Source organism: Siphateles boraxobius, unplaced genomic scaffold (assembly GCF_051911475.1).
Source record: "Siphateles boraxobius isolate OS27281-9 unplaced genomic scaffold, OSU_SipBor_1 7, whole genome shotgun sequence".
Classification (NCBI taxonomy): Eukaryota; Metazoa; Chordata; class Actinopteri; order Cypriniformes; family Leuciscidae; genus Siphateles; species Siphateles boraxobius.
Genome location: NW_027509197.1, coordinates 41,352,501 through 41,370,651, shown reverse-complemented (window position 1 = coordinate 41,370,651; position 18,151 = coordinate 41,352,501). Strand labels below are relative to the sequence as shown.

Genomic DNA, 18,151 nt, shown 5'->3' with positions numbered 1-18,151 from the left:
ATGTCTCTGCCCCGATGTCTCCGTCCCGATGTCTCCGTCCCGATGTCACCGTCCCGATGTCTCCGTCCCGATGTTTCTGTACTGATGTTTCTGTCCCGATGTCTCTGCCCCGATGTCTCTGTCCCGATGTCTCTGTCCCGATGTTTCTGTACTGATGTTTCTGTCCCGATGTCTCTGTCCCGATGTCTCTGTCCCGATGTCTCTGTCCCGATGTCTCCGTCCCGATGTCTCCGTCCCGATGTCTCTGTCCCGATGTCTCTGCCCCGATGTCTCTGTCCCGATGTCTCCGTCCCGATGTCTCCGTACTGATGTTTCTGTCCCGATGTCTCTGTCCCGATGTCTCTGTCCCGATGTCTCTGCCCCGATGTCTCCGTCCCGATGTTTCTGTCCCGATGTCTCTGTCCCGATGTCTCTGTCCCGATGTCTCTGTCCCGATGTCTCCGTCCCGATGTCTCCGTCCCGATGTCTCTGTCCCGATGTCTCTGCCCCGATGTCTCTGTCCCGATGTCTCCGTCCCGATGTCTCCGTCCCGATGTCTCCGTACTGATGTCTCTGTCCCGATGTCTCTGTCCCGATGTCTCCGTCCCGATGTCTCCGTACTGATGTCTCTGTCCCGATGTCTCTGTCCCGATGTCTCTGTCCCGATGTCTCTGTCCCGATGTCTCCGTCCCGATGTTTCTGTCGCGATGTTTCTGTCCCGATGTTTCTGTCCGGATGTCTGTGTCCCGATGTTTCTGTCCCGATGTTTCCGTCCCGATGTTTCTGACCCGATGTTTCTGTCCTGATCCGGATGTTTTTGTCCTGATGTTTCTGTCCTGATCCGGATGTATGCTGATGACACCGTATATGTTCATGGTGGGAATAGGAGCACAGTAACTCCCTGGATAATATTACAGTATGGTAGAAACACTCCTGAAAACACCCAAAACAGCAGCAATGTTCTTCAGTGTTGAGCAGATCTGTTTGTTTCAGGGGAAAAGCTGCAGATCGTGTCAGAAGACAAATATCTGCGGGTTTTAATTGATTCAAAGTTGTCATGTACATCACATGTAAAAAAAGTCTGTAAAGAATCAAATTTAACTTGAGCAACTTTAGACACATTCTTCACGTATCACTCACTGTTTACATTCAGTCACAAGCTAATGTTGCATCTCTGCTCTCACTTTACACACCAACTGATACAATTCTGGAAAATAAAATAAACATAGATTACTCATCTGGGAAAACATGGTCAGATATTAAAATCTATGTCTTCTCTACAGAATTATTCATAGTTTATCACTAAAGCCCATAATCATCAGAATATACACACATATATACATTTAATATCATATAAAATCAGAGCTTTTACTTCTGCTCTCGCTGCTGTGTATGTGTGTGTCATGTTTTTGTCTGATGTTTGTTTGATTGTGGGTTTGCTGTGTTTCGATTGTACATTTTAACATATTCTTACTAAATGTGTTGTAATTATTATATTGTTATGTAAATATGTAATTTTACTCTGTTTTAGTGTGACTTTTACCATCTGTCTAAAATAGCCTCCTGGCTAACTCTGGCATATTGACAGAAATGTTTATTAATATGCAGTGTCCCTGCAACAAATAAATAAATAAATAAATAATGGCAACCTACAGTGAAAGGGTTAAAAATTTAATTAATTGGGAATTATAATAATAAACGAATTAAAAAAATTTTTTTTACTTGAATAAAATAAAAATTAACTGAAATAAAAAAAATTTAATAAAAAATAAATAAAAATGTAAATAGTAGTAAAATAGTAATATAGTATATATATATATTTATAAAAACCAAACAGCACTGGTTTAAGGTGTAACTGTAAATCATTGATCATTCCTGAAGGAAAACGGGAGTTTTGGGCCGAAACGCTGTAATTATTTCCAGGGAAGGGCTTGTTGTGTTTATACACTCCGAGCGTTGCTATGAGTCTCTCTCTGAGTGAGACTTATACATCAGATTTAACAGTTGCAAACAGACATGCATGAACTCGACATCGAGTGTACAAAAGTGTGTTAATGATAGCATAAAATCAGTGAGATCTGCAACTAACCAACTAATCTATATATATATATATCTATATACTGTATATAATCTTTATCTGTGGTCAAACATGAGGATGAACATGTTTTCTTGTCTCTACAGAGTCAGTGAAAACTCACAAAAGAGAGTCCGACACGCGGAAATAAGAATAGTTTGCAGTTTTTTCAAACAAGCATCTGCGGTTCAGTGAAACATCTGTGTGTGTGTGTGTGTGTGATGTGGACACACTCGAGGTGTTCATTTGTTTCTGAGGCCGTGATGAAGTTCAGATGAAGATTCTCCTGTGAAACATCAGGCATCTGGATATCACACACACACACACACACACACACACACACACACACACACACACACACACACACACACACACACACACACACACACACACACACACACACACACCACTTTAAAAGAGTCTCTTCTGCTCATCAAAGCTGCATTTATTTGATTAAAAATACAGTAAAACAGTGAAATATTATTATAATGTAAATCAGCTGTTTTCTATGTGAATATATAGTAAAGTGTAATTTATTCCTGTGATCAAAGCTGAATTTTCAGCATCATTACTCCAGTCTTCAGTGTCACATGATCCTTCAGGAATGATTTGGGAACGTCTGGTATTGCCAGATAAACCGAGTCCCGCCTCAACACTTTTACTTTCGCTGAATTTCCTTTTCTCACAGTGAAATAGTTGGAATGACGGGCAGAAAGTGAGCGTGTTCAGACACACATCATTAGTAAATCACAGATTCTCCTCGAAACGTCATGTTTCAGCAGGAAAACAGTTTATATTCCCAGCAGACGCCGATCCGACGCGGAGGACACATCATCCTACAGTGACTGTGTGAGAGTGTGTGTGTATGTGTGTGTGTGTGAGAGTGAGTGTGTGTGTGTGTGTGTGTGTGTGTGTGTGAGAGAGAGTGAGTGTGTGTGTGTGAGAGTGTGAGAGAGTGTGTGTGAGAGAGAGAGTGTGTGTGTGTGTTTGAGAGTGTGTGTGAGAGAGTGTGTGTGAGAGAGTGTGTGTGTGAGTGTGTTTGTGTGTGTGTGTGTTTGTCATTCACATCACAAAAATGTCAGAATATGAATAATAATATTAGTTTATAATATAAAACTGTTTTCAACACTGATAATAATCATAAATGTTTCTTGAGCATCAAATCATCATATTATAGTGATTTCTGAAGGATCATGTGACACTGAAGACTTGGATTGCAAGAATCAATAAAAATTTTAAATGCACGCAAATAAAATAGAACTCGTAACTAAAAATTCGAATAGAAATTCTCGAGAATGAAAGGTTTGGAGCGAGTTGACACACGGTTCATGATTTCCGGGAGAACTTTCCCTCTGAATCCCAATAAAAGAGCCGAGAACTCCAGAATCACAGATTTTCACCACTGAACCTCCGAGGAAACACCAGTATATCTCAGAACACAACATGGTTTGATATTTTAAGTACACTGAGTGATGTTTCATGCACACTGTAAATGCGTCAGCACATCTGAACACACACATCAGCTCATTTATTATAATGTACAGTTTTCCCCTGATGAGAGTTGATGTGTGTGTGTGTGTGTGTGTGTGTGTGTGTGTGTGTGTGTGTGTCTCCCTCTAGTGGCTCATCTCAGGAACTGATCAGATCAGCTCAAACACTCACAGCAAAGTAGAACAACGCTTGTGAATAAAACAAAGATCATCTTTAATTCAATGTGTTACTTGTCCACTGCAAAAAAATGCTTTTCTTGCTCAGTATTTTTGTCTTGTATCCAGTTTAAATATTTTACAATTCTTAAATCAAGAAGCATTTACTAGAGAAGTAAAATTATCTGTAGGAAAACTAAAACTAAAATTGATGTTGAGTTTTTGTTTAAAACAAGCAAAATTATCTTCCAATGGGGTCAGAAAAATAATCTTGTTTAACATTTGAATTAACATTATTTTTCTTGCCCTATTGGAAGATAAATGTGCTTGTTTTAAACAAACACCTTTTTCTTAGAAAACAAGATATAATTTCTTATATACTTTTACTTCTCTAGTAAATACATCTTGATTTAAGAAATTTTTTATATTTGGACTGGAAACAAGACTAATACGTAAGAAAAGCATTTTTTGCAGTGTAACCGTTTCTCTATGATTAACTGGGAAATTTACTAGCAATTTCTGAGTGAAAAATAGTTTTTAAGCCATTTTTGTTCAGTGTACAAGGAAAAAAATAAATCTATGCATCTCCTGTTTAAGATTAACAACAAAATAGCATTAAAAGTGAATTAAGTAATCAGAAATGAACAAACCTGATGGAATATGATGAACATCTGAAATATCAGACAGAATATCATCTGTGAAATAAACGTAACAGAGCAAATGATGAGTGAATCAAGGTCATAAACATGAAATATGATGAATTAATAAACCAAAACTACTGTATAATCATCTCTCACCATGTGTTCTTCCTAAAGGTCACCGTCCAAAACGCTTGTTCTCGTTTAAAGCACAAACTCACTTCATTCAGATAATAATAAATTCGTTTGATAATAAGTCCAAATAAAACAGAAATACTTTGACAGACATTGCTTTTATTGTGTTTTAAACACAGAAGATGATACACTGTTAATCACAAACATCACAATAACAGCCATTTGGATAAAAATAATTGAGCAGCAATATATATATTTCTGTTTTATAAAAAGCAACATGATCAACATTATATTGCTCTCGGCTGTACAAATACACAGAGTATAAAACATTACACAGAAAATAATAAGTCACTCATTATTATAATGATAAGGTGTGTTGCTGGAATAAAGGACGTGAGGTGATTTAAGGCATTATTTGTGCTTCACGTGATCAAACGCGTGAAAGTTGATGATATCAATTTCACTAAATTACTAATTTAATGCAATTACAGCGCAATACTGAAGCAACAACTCAATAAATCATTCTGTGGCGACTATTATACACAGTGGTAACATACTAGTGGCTAATTTAATAAATAACATTAATAAATAAATACATTTGATATTGTAACTCGTGTCTCTGGCAGGATATGAGAAATATGATATTCTTTATGTTTGCAGGCCTATGATTAACCTTATGAATCTTAGTGATGATGTCACACTACGACATGAACTCCGATATTATCAGCTCTCTCTGATGATGATTATGATGATGCATGAAAAAGCTGAAAACATGAGCCATTATTGACAGCAAATCATGTGTATATAATAAACAAGAGATCAAAATCCTGATGATCTGTTTTCATTAAGAACTGAGAATGAACTTTATATTCCAACTTTTGTCCTGAATTTGAGTTGAGCTTCAAAGCGAATTAAATTAAATTCCAAATTGAAATTCAGATCAATTCATGTCCCTGCTGTAAGAGATGTTAATAATACATTTCATTTTCAGTATGAATTACCAATAAACATGTTCATACGCCCACATATGGATTATTCCCAGAAACCCATTAATAATCAATGTTTCAAATCTATAGGAATTTGTTAATGTTTCTGAAAGAGTCTCACCAAAGCTGCGTTTATCTGATCAAAAATACAGTAAAAATTGTGAAATATTATTCCAATGTAAATCAGCTGTTTTCTATGTGAATATATAATAAAGTGTAATTTATTCCTGTGATGAAAGCTGAATTTTCAGCATCATTACTCCAGTCTTCAGTGTCACATGATCCTTCAGAAATCACTATAATATGATGATCTGATGCTCAAGAAACATTTATGATTATTATCAGTGTTAAAAACTGTTGTGCTGCTTCAGATTTATGAGGAAACTGTGAAACATTTTATTTTTCAAGATTATTTGATGAATAGAAAGTTCAGCAATAGAATCTTTTATAATATAAATATCTTTACTGTCATTTTTGATCAATTTAATGCATCTTTGATGAATAAGAGTACTAATTTAGTGAAAAACAGTAAAACATTTAAATATTAATCCCCAATTTTAATATCAATACTAGTTTTTCTAAAGTGATCTAAAACGTGGTGACGCTTCCAGTCGTACCAATTCAAATTCGAAATCTTTTAAAGGCGATTTAAATGCAAACTTTTCAATTTAAAAGGTTCTTAAAGGGACAGGTCACCCAAAAATGATCGTGTCATTTTCTCGTTCCAAACCTTTCTTCTCAGTGAAAAAATGTCTGTTTTATGATTGTCCATTTAAAGTTCCCTCGTTGTGTCTGCAAATGTCATTGTTTCCTGAACTGTCCCTTTAAATTGTGCTTTACACCGTTGTCTCTGGAAGTGTGTCTAAACTGTCTGATGACAAGAGCTGCCATATTTGCCACTTCTCCATTGGCCAGTCTGGATGCTGAGTGACGCGTGACTCCGCCCCCTGACCAGCCGCCTCCTCTGATTGGTGGAACGCAGTCCGCCGGCTCGCTGTGATTGGAGCGTGTGGCGTTTGAGAGACGATTGAACGTGACGTTTGCGTCTCAAGCGCAGGTTTGGCGTCGCTGTCGTCATCATAGAAGACATCCGAGGAGACGCGTTTATACAGGTGTCCATCTGAACCTGAGGGACACACACACCGCAGTGTTCAGATGAACCTGAGACACACACACACACACACCGCAGGTGTGTAATTTGCCAAAGAGTTTTCTTTAAAATGAGACCAATCTTAAGTCTTACATTTTTTTGACACGGTTATTTTTGTCCTCTATGAACCAATATGTAATCATGAATAAGAATATCTTCCTCTTCTCTGATGATGTGGGCGGGACTATAACCTGTCACTCACATGAGATCAGCCAATAGCAAACCACAACCATCCAATCAATTCCCCAGAGACACAATCAAGCCCCGCCCACACGTGTTCTTGCTCCTGAAGCGTTTCACTCGGATATACGACACAATAGAGGAGAAAAGACCAGCGCAAATTCCCTTTCATGACGACTTTAAATGACTAAAGAGCAGCTTTATTATGTACATCTGCTGAATCTAAATGCTAATGTTCCTTTAATTGCCGTGTGTTTTGTCTTGTACCTGTGAGGAGTTTGTCATGAAGTCCTGACAGAAGAGTGTGTCGCGTTCGCCAGATACTGGCCTTCTCATGCAACGTTTCCCCTGAGGACAAGCGTATGTTCATTACTGACACATATATAATGAGAAAGAGAAGTAAAGTGTGACGTTGGTATGACTGTGATTATGTTGCGTAATTTAATTAGGCATGCATGGAGTAGAACACTGTGTCCTTAAAACAAGAAAACAAATATGCTAATAGTGTCAAAAAATCATCAAATTTTCCCTTTGAATCTAGTTTTTGAGGAAAACACTCCAGGATTTTCTCCATATAGTGACTTCAATGGAGTCCAACGGGTCGAAGGTCCAAATGTGAGTTTCAGTGCAGCTTCAAAGTCTCGACACGATCCAGCCGAGGAATAAGAGTCTGATCTAGACAAACCAGCGCACATTTATAACACAATAAACATTTATATACTTTTAACCACTAATGCTGGTCTTGCACGAGCTGTGATGCGACACACATTACATAATCAGGGTGAAAGGTTTCGTGTGTTCCGGTTCAGAAATGTAGATTTCATCCAACTTCAAAATCGTCCGACATCGTTGTTTTACCTTTTATTTATTTGTTTTGTAAATGGCGTTTGTCTTAGTCTTTGCACGTTCTCTTCGTAAACACTAGTTCTGTTCTTACGCCTACGTCAAGCTTGACCTTTCACCCTGATTATGTAATGTGTGTCGCATCACAGCTCGTGCAAGACCAGCATTAGTGGTTAAAAGTATATAAATGTTTATTTAGTTATAAATGTCGCTGGTTTGTGTAGATCAGACTCTTATTCCTCGGCTGGATCGTGTCGAGACTTTGAAGCTGCACTGAAACTCACATTTGGACCTTCGACCCGTTGGACTCCATTGAAGTCACTATATGGAGAAAATCCTGGAGTGTTTTCCTCAAAAACCTTCATTTCTTTCCCACTGAAGAAAGAAACACATGAACATCTTGCATGACGTGGAGGAGAGTAAATTATCAGGACATTTTAATTCTGAAGTGAACTCCTCCTTTAAACAGGCGTATGATGCGTCTCCTGAGTGGATGAACTCACCAGAGTGTGTTTGTGAGGACGGGAGGCTGGGATTCACTGCGACGCTCCCAGCGAGAGCGAGACTGGGATGCTCTGGTCCCGACGGATGGAGCCACTGGGAGAGCACCGGAGAGTTGTTCTCGTACGGAGAGATCTCGCCGCTGGAGCGCTTGGACTCGCTGCAGGAGTCAGTGGATGTAGAGGGATAGTATGAGCGTATCAATACATTATTTGAGCTAACATAACATTTGAAGTGGATCAAAACCTTTCATCAAAGTTATACATTAATTTTGAACAACACACGTTCTTGTCTCATGACAATTTTTGATCCACTTCAAACGTTGACTACTGTATTTACAGCATTTGTCTTAGTTAATGTTAGTTAAATAAAATGCTTTGGTTGTTCACAGTGCATTAACTATTGTGTATTAAGCTGTGTTTATTCTGCAATGAGCGTCTGACTCCATATGTGATGTTCTTTCCGCTGAAGCACTTTTATAGCTGTACATTAATCACTATTTTCATGCTGACGATTAACTGTCAAACAAATAATTGCGATAAGTGATTTCTGTTTGTTCATGTCAGAGTGTCAGCCTAATACATTATTTTTTACTTGGAATCGTATATAATATATAAATTAACATTGAATTAAAATAGGTCCATTTGATTTACATTTAATGCTCTATATAATAATATAATATAATACCGATAACCGATAATTCTTTATATTTGAAAGCCGATATTAGCCGATAAATCTAAATCCAAATTTTTGAGAGCCTGATTACAAAAACAAGTCTCACCATTAAAAGCCACGTCCCAAACACACAATTATAATGTTCTATAATTAATTCTATGTTCATTTTAAGTAGCCGAATGACAGACTTGTGATGCACTTTACTGTTTTTTTTTTTTTTTAAAGTGATTCCAATCACATTTCAAGCAATTTAAAACCATCATGATGAACAGTGCGCATCTGAACCGTCTCAGCTGAAGGAAATAATACATTAATTATCGGATTTAATATATCGGCCAAATTTTCTCATCGGGCCGATAACGATTACATTAAAAATCAACATATATCGTCTGATACAGATTTGGTGGCCGATATATCGTGCATCCCTAGTAATAATATAATATAAATTTAATATCCCTTATCTAGATGGCAAATTAAATTTAAACTGCACAACTATTGAGGTTCTCTTAAATGACTGTAATTAGATTGAATAACCAATGGCAATAGTGTTGATTCTCGTCAGGGAGAACATGGTGTTTATACAGTATGACCCAAATTCACTTACTCACACTGTGGTGTTTTCCTCCTCATCAGATAATCCACCACATCACTGTCAGTGTCCAACAAACTCACCAGAACCTCATTCTGCAGCTCCGCAGAGATCTAGAGGATTCAATGCAACATTATCAACCACTGCAATCATGTCAAAACATCACCGGCTCCAAAAACAACAACAAATCACTGAGATTTTTATCCAAAAGAAGCTTTTAGCACGGGTGGCCATCGAACTGTTTACAAGGACTCGGGTTTAACATTCTTCTGCATTTATAACATTAAGAGAGACAGTCTGATGCACAGCCAGCTAAAGATCACAATAATCTCACCTGAAGTGACTTAGAAGATCTCAAATCATGAGGAATCGAACTTTCATTCATAATCTGAGATGAAAGAGTTTGATGTACAAAGTAACTTTCAGAACTTAAAACTTTTTCCAGAGTGGAAAAAAAGAGCATTTATGAAACGAATGCTATTGTTAAGTTAAAGTAAAACTTAAAAAAAAATTAAGCTAAATTAATTAATATAAATATAAGATGAACTCAAAAAAAACTTTTGCCTTTAAAATAATATAAAATCAAAATGACATATATTAAAGCTAAATATAAATGTAAAAAAATTACTAAAACTTCAACTAAAATAAAAACTAGAATAAAACTAACATAAATCAAAGCGATAAAATAGGGCTGTGAAAAGATTAACCGTGATTAATCGCATCCAAAATAAAAGTTTGTGTTTACAGAATATATGCGTGTGCGCTGTGTATAATTATTTTGTATATATAAATACACACACATGCATGTATATATTTAAGAAATATTTGCATGTATATACTGTATATATTTATATATAATTTATATTATATATAAATATAAATATTTTATATATAAATAAATAAAAAATCTTAAACGTATACATGCATGTGTGTGTATTTATTTATACACAAAATAATTATACACAGCGCACACGCATATATTCTGTAAACACAAACTTTTATTTTGGATGCGATTAATCACGATTAATCTTTTCACAGCCCTACTATAAATATAAAAAATGTATAAATATTACAAAGGCACAAAAAAATATTACTAAAAAAACTAAAATAAAAACATTAAAATGAAATCAAATTAAATTGTATTAAATATAAATAAATAAAATCTAATAAACAAACTAAAATAAAAGATTTAAAATAAATTAAACGCACATAACAAAATGAGTAAAACTTTAACATATAAAAACAAATGCATTTTGAAAATTTAAATAAATACTATAAGAGTATACATATAATCTTCAACAGTAATAATACGAACACCCTTCACTACTGGAGAAAGATGCTTTAGCACAGATAACGGTGTAGTTACGACATCTACCAGCAGGGGCTAACTAGACCAGGCTAACTTTTGAACTTTATTTACTTCACTGTAAAGATAATATAGAAATCCTAAAAAATGGTTGAGGGTCAGAAAAAAAAAAAAAGAAAAAAAAAAAAAAAAAAATATATATATATATATATATATAAAGAAATGAATTAAATATATAATTAAATATATAATTAAAGCCAACAAATATTGCACCTTACTTATTTTAAAATATAAATAATGTGTAATAAAATACATAATAAAATTGTTAATATGTAATTTTTTTAATTAATATGATATAAAATATATAATTAAAATGATAAATCTTAGTTGATAAAGCCACGACCTAAACACTTTAACATAAATCAAGCATATATACAGTACAGTAGCCTACAGTGAACCAGTGTACGATTCCTTAACTTTTACACTTCGATGGCCTTCCCAGGGACTGTGTTGGGAAAACAGAGCGTTTCAGTGGACATAAACTACGACTCGAGCACTTTCATAAAACTGCCACAACAGATAGGGATAACAGTCAAGATTTATTTTCACAGTTGTATTTTCTTTGGCTGAGTATCATCATAAGAGATCTGTTCTCCTACCATGAAGAGTGTGTGGTGTGTGTCGATCATGCGCTGTACGACGCTGATGATGGCGGCGCTGTCCTCCACTCGGGCCGAGCTCTGGACACTGAACTCCTTCTCTGAGATCTTCTGCTGGTGAAGGAGGTTCGGCCCGAATATCGTGGCCAGATTCAGGGACGTCATCTTGTTCCCAACGACCTGAGGAAGAAGAAGAAGAAGAAGAAACACTGAAGCGAAACACTTCATGCTAGACCTGTGACAACCTGCACTGAGCTCAATGAACTTGTGTGTGTGTGACCCTTCTTCAATTTGTCGCAAAAACACTGGAACGACTTGTTTTTAACCAGATCTCCGCCTTTCTTACGAAGAACAACCTCTTAAACAACAACCAGTCTGGTTTCAGAAGCGTCACTCAACTGAGACGGCCCTGCTTTCGGTTACTAAAGCTCTGACACTCAAGAGCAGCTTCCAAATCCTCAGTTCTCATCCTGCTGGATTTGCTACTGGGTTTGACACAATTAACCAGCAGATCCTGCTGTCAATCCAAGAGACGAAGGGCATCTCGGGAACAGCACTCCAGTGGTTCAAGTCTTACCTCTCAGTAGGTCCTTCAGGGTCTCGTGGAGGGGTGAGGTGTCTAAGACCCAACATCTAGCTACTGGAGTGCCTCAGGGTTCAGTGCTGGGACCGCTTCTCTTCTCCATCTAGATGTCATCACTAGTGTCTGTCATTCAGAAACATGTTTACCCATCACTGTTATCATCTAGCTACTGGAGTGTCTCAAGGCTCAGTGCTGGGGTCGCTTCTCTTCTCCATCTACATATCACTAGTGTCTGTCATTCAGAAACATGTTTACCCATCACTGTTATCATCTAGCTACCGGAGTGCCTCAGGGCTCAGTGCTGGGACCGCTTCTCTTCTCCATCTACATATCATCACTAGTGTCTGTCATTCAGAAACATGGTTTAACCCATCACTGCACTCGTTTGCAGATATTTGATCTTGTTTTAAGCATAAATTCACTTAATTGTTTTAGTAAACAAGACTTAATATCTTCAGTCATTTTGCCTCTCCCATAAATGTATCTTGATTTAAGAATGTTTAGATATTTGTGCTGGAAAACAAGACAGAAACACTAAGGAAAAACATGATGTTTTGCAGTGTAGTTATGAGCCCGACCTCTTTCCCACCAGCGCCCCAGGAATCCTCTGCGTGATTGGCCACGTCAGACAGGAAGTAAAGTAAGCGCTGGAGTGTGTCGCTGTTGCAGGCGGGCAGAAGACAGATCAGAAGCTGAATGGCCGAGAGCTGGTCTGGCTTCTCCAGAGCTGTAGAAACACACATGATAAAGCAGAGCACAGGAGAGGAATGTCTGGGATTATCAGGGGCTTTCGCAGAGGACAAACTTTTTCATCGTTCCTAGAACTATTGACGGAACTTCCCGGATTTTGGCCCGTTTGTTCGTACCACAGGAACTAGGAACGATTTTAGTTCTCGGAACTCATTTTGGAGGAACTAATTTAGCTCCTACTTCAGAGTCGGTCTAAACCAGCGCTATAGGAACTACCAGTGACGTTAGCGCACGCTGATTGACCGAACGCACATGAAACACCAGCAAACGCCATTTAAAAAAAGCACACAGATTAAAGCCTGCATATTTACTATTTACTTGGTAACTAACTCTACGAACATGTAAAACGGTGATAGATGAGCCTTAAAATCTTAACGCTGAGGAGAAAATCCAATGCAACTTTGAGGGACCAAGAGAAACATGATTGTGTATTTCTGCTCAGCAACACTGTACATCAACCACACGGCAAACGCTAATAACTTTATTACTGCCTACTTTCTATGTTTTTATATAATAACGCTTAGACAGATCGTGAACTAATGAACACGAAGAATGCGAGCACTTTGCGCTCAGTTGTTCTCAGTACCGTCAAAATAAAAGTCTCAATAACAAGCGTGTCTTACTCACTTCAGAGATCCTACTAGCGATGCGAATGCAACCAGGAAAATGTTCCTAAGGGAACCATTAGTTCTCGGGGAACCACACTGGTAGCTAGTTCCTATAACTGAGTTCCTATAACTACCTAACTAGGTGCGAAAGCCCCTTTAGAGATGTTCCTCACATGCGCAGGCGATGAATGCGGAGTACAGCTCTCGGGTCAGCAGAGGATCAGGCATGTCTCGGAGGAACTCTTTCAGCAGCGCCGCCACATCATGAACACTGTGCCTCTGGTCTAAAGCCACGTCTGTGCCCTGATCGAATGCCTCACGCAGCTGAATGACACACAACACAACACATACACACACACACGGTCAACACTGGCACTAGCCTTCACATACTTTCAATATCTAAATTACGACATATACTCTCAATGACAAATGCGGAACATTTAGTTCCTGAGCTCAAGGCAAGATTATTGTAATGCTCTAATGGGTGGTTGCCCTGCACACATAATAAACAAACTCCAGCTGGTCCAATATATATATTTATTCAAACGCTCATTCCTAAGTTTCCGTTCTTGAGCCACCAAACAAGGTTTTAAAAATCCTTCAAATTGGTGAACGATTGATTTTCACTGAAGATTTGCAGCAATATTTATATCAGTTTTCCCAAACTTGTGTTCATGTAGAAACCACAGGGGTTTATGAATGAATTAAATCATAAAAATGTTAAAATAAATAAATATGTAAAATAAAAAAACCTTATCAAAATACTTAGCTAAAAAAAAGAAAGTTTTTATTTGCCATGTTTTATTATAATTGTATACAACAGTTCTTTCTGGTTCTCGAATCTGATTTGCTGAGAGCCTTTCCCAGCCGTGCGATATTCCCCCAGTATCAGCACTGGAACCGTTGCACCGTGAACTATTGATTTTCACTGATTCACTGAAGTTTTGCACCATTATCTGTATCAGGCTTTCCCAAACTTGTGTTTCAATCATGAGTTAATGACAAGCTAATAATCAATTTAAATCTTATAAATGTAAATTTAAGCCCCCATGTGGTGAAAATCCAGCTTGTAAATGTTGTTTATAGGTCTATGTGGTGTTTTTAATAATGCTTTAATGGGACATTTAATCTTGTATTTAACAATACTATGACAACATTATTTTTCTGTTATCTCTTTAAAGCTGCTTTGAAACAATCTGTATTGTATAAAACGCTATATAAATAAAGGTGACTTGACAAACCATGTGTAAATTCATAAGTCGACAGCATTGCTGAGTATTTTCTCCTTAAAACTGCAGTGAACCAAAGACAGTCTCAAAAACACGCTTTGAAATCGCTGGTGTTTCTGACGTCACAAACTACCTTGTAATCAATCAGACCAACGTGTGATCGTCAACGAGTGGATCTCTGAGTGAGTGAGTGGAGGCGGGGCTCATTTGCATATTCATAGAACCGCGTATACTAAATGAGGCAAGGGTGTCGAGTTACATTCAAGATATTTTAAGTTTTTTTAGGCAAAAACATTTCAACATGTCATTTCGATGATCAAACATGAGTTTTAAGGGATACAATTATTGACTACAGGGCGGCCTTAAAATAAATAAATACATTTAAATAAATAAAAAATCAAAATACTTACTAAAACGCAGCAAAAAAATAATAATTTGTATTTGCATGTTTTATTATATTATATATTAAGCAATATCGAACAAGCAAGTCAGTGTCATATTGCTTAATTTGTATTTTTTAATTGTTTGAAAGTTCAAGCATTAGAAAAAAAACACATGAGAGCAGACAAATAGATGACAAAAAGCTAACAATCAAGTCATAAAAATTTAAAATTAAAATTTTTTTAAATGAAAAAAAAAAAAAAACATTGAAAAATACTGAATGTGTTTGCATGTCATGTGACCGACATCTGAGAAGAGTGAATATGCAAATGTATTGTTAAACTAGTAAAATATTTACTTAAAATCTTGAAATTAATATTTTAGGCTGAAAGTGTTAAAAAAAAAGTTGTGGAATCCCAGGACTAAATGAAGAAACATTTTGTACAACAAGAAAAAACACTAATTTCTATACCATAAATTCTTTTTTCTTTATTAAATCCATTATATTTATTTATTTTAGTTACATTTACTGTCATTTCATACTTTTTTTTTTAAATATAGCCTTTAACACATCATCTTACCTGTCGAACTCTTTTCTTGGAGCTTCCGACCCGGAAGATCCCGACGGTCTGCAGACCTGAACAGCAAATAACAGCAGCGTTACTCATCGATCATGAAATGAAAACGAAAACGTTATTTCTTGTGTTGAAAATCAAAACAGGAAGTTGGGGACGGGCATATCAAAGCTTATTACAACGCTCTGTGGAATACTTGATTCTGATTGGTCAATCACACATCCAGCAACACAGGCTCATCCGGGTCACTGAAGTCATCAGCGCTACACACTCGCTAGCAACGGGTTTTCTTCATGGAAGTTTTGGATTTGGTGAGCTAATAAGATATTAAAACTCAGCCGAATTAATATTTTGTGTACAGTTATTTAATTATGCCATCCAGTATCGTGGACTCGCTCTCTCTTGTTTCATACAAACGCAGCGGCGGCCATTTTATGACTATTGTTTTGTTCACTGTTGGATTATTAAGTACGACTTTAAAACAGTTTAATCTGAAATCAATATCGTTATCTTCATAATTATTTAAGTGTTGAAATGCTGTGTAAAAAGTGTTATGACTGTATACCGTATCTCTTAAATGTCCGTCTAGTGTGATCTCGCCGCTGAAACTGCTCTCTCCGCGGAAGCTTTGCGTTTAAAGAGATAATAACATATTTCAGCTCAGATCAATATTTCGTGTCGAATTATGTACTGATGTGGCGAGTATCCGTGTAATAAGTGGATAATGTAAATCCAGGCTGTTATCTCAGAATAAACCCCTTCAGGTGTGTGTGTGTGTTATCTCAGAATAAACCCCTTCAGGTGTGTGTGTGTGTTATCTCAGAATAAACCCCTTCAGGTGTGTGTGTGTGTGTTATCTCAGAATAAACCCCTTCAGGTGTGTGTGTGTGTGTGTTATCTCAGAATAAACCCCTTCAGGTGTGTGTGTGTGTGTGTGTGTTATCTCAGAATAAACCCCTTCAGGCTGATGAAGTCCTGATCCTGAACACCCAGTCGGGTTTATTCTGAGATAACAACCGGCTGGATGAACATTATCCCTTAGTTAAAGATGACAGACAGGAACTTACAGGGTTTACAGGGTCACTGACCGTATCTCTGCAGATGTTGGCAGCAGCTGTCCAGCACGCGCGGCACCTGCCTGTAAATGGGGTTCAGGCTTAGCTTAGCGTCGCTCATCTTCTTCTTCTCGCTGGGAGACTCCAGCGGCATCGACAGCTGTAGCGCCTCCAGGAGACGCGAGTGACTGTCGTCCAGGTCAGTGATGCAGTCCACAGACATGCCACCCTACGGGGAAAACACAGTCCTTTCAGCCAACGCCCCTGTCTCGGTCTGGCAAACGACGTGTTAAATCATGCTAACAACGTATTTAATCATGCTATCAACATGCTAAATCAGGGTAATAATGTGTTAAATCACGCTAACAATGTGTTAAATTGTGCTATCAATATGCTTAATCATGCTATCAACACGTTAAATCATGCTAAAAAAATGCTAATAATGCTAACAAGAAGCTAAATAATGCTAACATGTTGAATCATGTTAAAAACGTGTTAAATAATGCTAACAGCATGCGTATAATGCTAACAACTAGGGCTGCAACTAACGATTATTTTGATAATCGATTAATCGGACGATTATTTTTTCGATTAATCGATTAATCGGATAGAAATTAAATTAGATTTTTTTTTTTATTATAACTAAATAAAACCGTAAATCAGGGTATTTATGTGTAAAAGTGTACTTTAAAAAGTGCAAAAGCCACACATTGAGTTTTACTAATATCAATATTTGCATTGTTTTTAATGATAATTGCTGATGGCAAGTTGACAAACATGATTATTGTTAAAAAAAATTATATCCAACATATTATGTTTTAACACAATTTTTGTTAAAACAAATTTACACAGACATGTTGTTCAGATGTGAATATCTGAACTAAAAACAAACTAAAAACATCTAAAATATATAATTCATTTAATTTTTATTTAAAATTAATTATATATAAGGAATATAAGGATAAAGAATATAATATATATTATATATATAATATATATAAAAGAATAATATAAGGATAAATTGATTAAATAAATATAGAAAGACTGAAAACAATTGTGTGAATGTAGAGCCGCAGTAGATCGCGTTTGAAAAACAATTAAAACTTAGTAGACAAATGCTATAAAAAGAGAACGGAATGGAGGTAACGTTACACAGCAAGCTAACAGGCTTGAGTAAAGGACAGGAGAAATTATGCATTAGTGCACAAGCATTCGCTGAAAACCACTGAGTACAGTGACTAAAAAACAATATTTTACTGCTGCTGTTATTAACTGCCTTTATATTTAGTGCTTCGCTTTGTAAAGACCGTTTTAATTTAACCTATTTCTGCGGTAGCGCTATTTTAATCCATCACTTACGTTGCGAGCGAACTGATTGCACAACCTGATGCTCGAGACAAAATACAGACATCCCAAGATCCCGGAAGTCCCGGGAGTCTCCCGCATATTGATTGCGGCTCCCTGATGCCCGCGAATTAGTTCAAACTCCCGAAATCTAGAGCGCGCAAGCAAGAGCGCGCATGCGAGACAGAAGAGACTGCTACAAACCGTGTAGCGCGCGCGCTCGGCAGAGCCCCTGAGGGAGAGAGACCTTGCGTGTGTGTGCGTA

General features: G+C 36.9%; 1 protein-coding gene across 2 annotated transcripts in view; it reads right to left on the bottom strand.

The window, feature by feature from the left end:
* Positions 1-4,611: 4,611 nt before the first annotated feature.
* LOC143723958 (rho GTPase-activating protein 6) overlaps positions 4,612-18,151 on the bottom strand; it is a 47,530-nt gene continuing 33,990 nt past the window's right edge. Inside the window, exons 5-13 of one of the 2 annotated variants that reach the window (XR_013197202.1) lie at positions 16,576-16,771; positions 15,494-15,549; positions 13,476-13,626; positions 12,523-12,671; positions 11,362-11,541; positions 9,416-9,509; positions 8,135-8,292; positions 7,056-7,136; positions 4,612-6,584 (exon numbers count right to left, since the gene is read on the bottom strand). Coding sequence is in view for 1 of the 2 variants with exons in the window: in XM_077216905.1 (XP_077073020.1) it covers positions 6,295-6,584; positions 7,056-7,136; positions 8,135-8,292; positions 9,412-9,509; positions 11,362-11,541; positions 12,523-12,671; positions 13,476-13,626; positions 15,494-15,549; positions 16,576-16,771 (1,359 nt within the window). In the remaining variant the exon portion in view is untranslated. Of the gene's footprint in view, positions 6,585-7,055; positions 7,137-8,134; positions 8,293-9,411; positions 9,510-11,361; positions 11,542-12,522; positions 12,672-13,475; positions 13,627-15,493; positions 15,550-16,575; positions 16,772-18,151 lie in introns of both variants that reach the window. The other variant, XM_077216905.1, reaches the window with a different exon arrangement.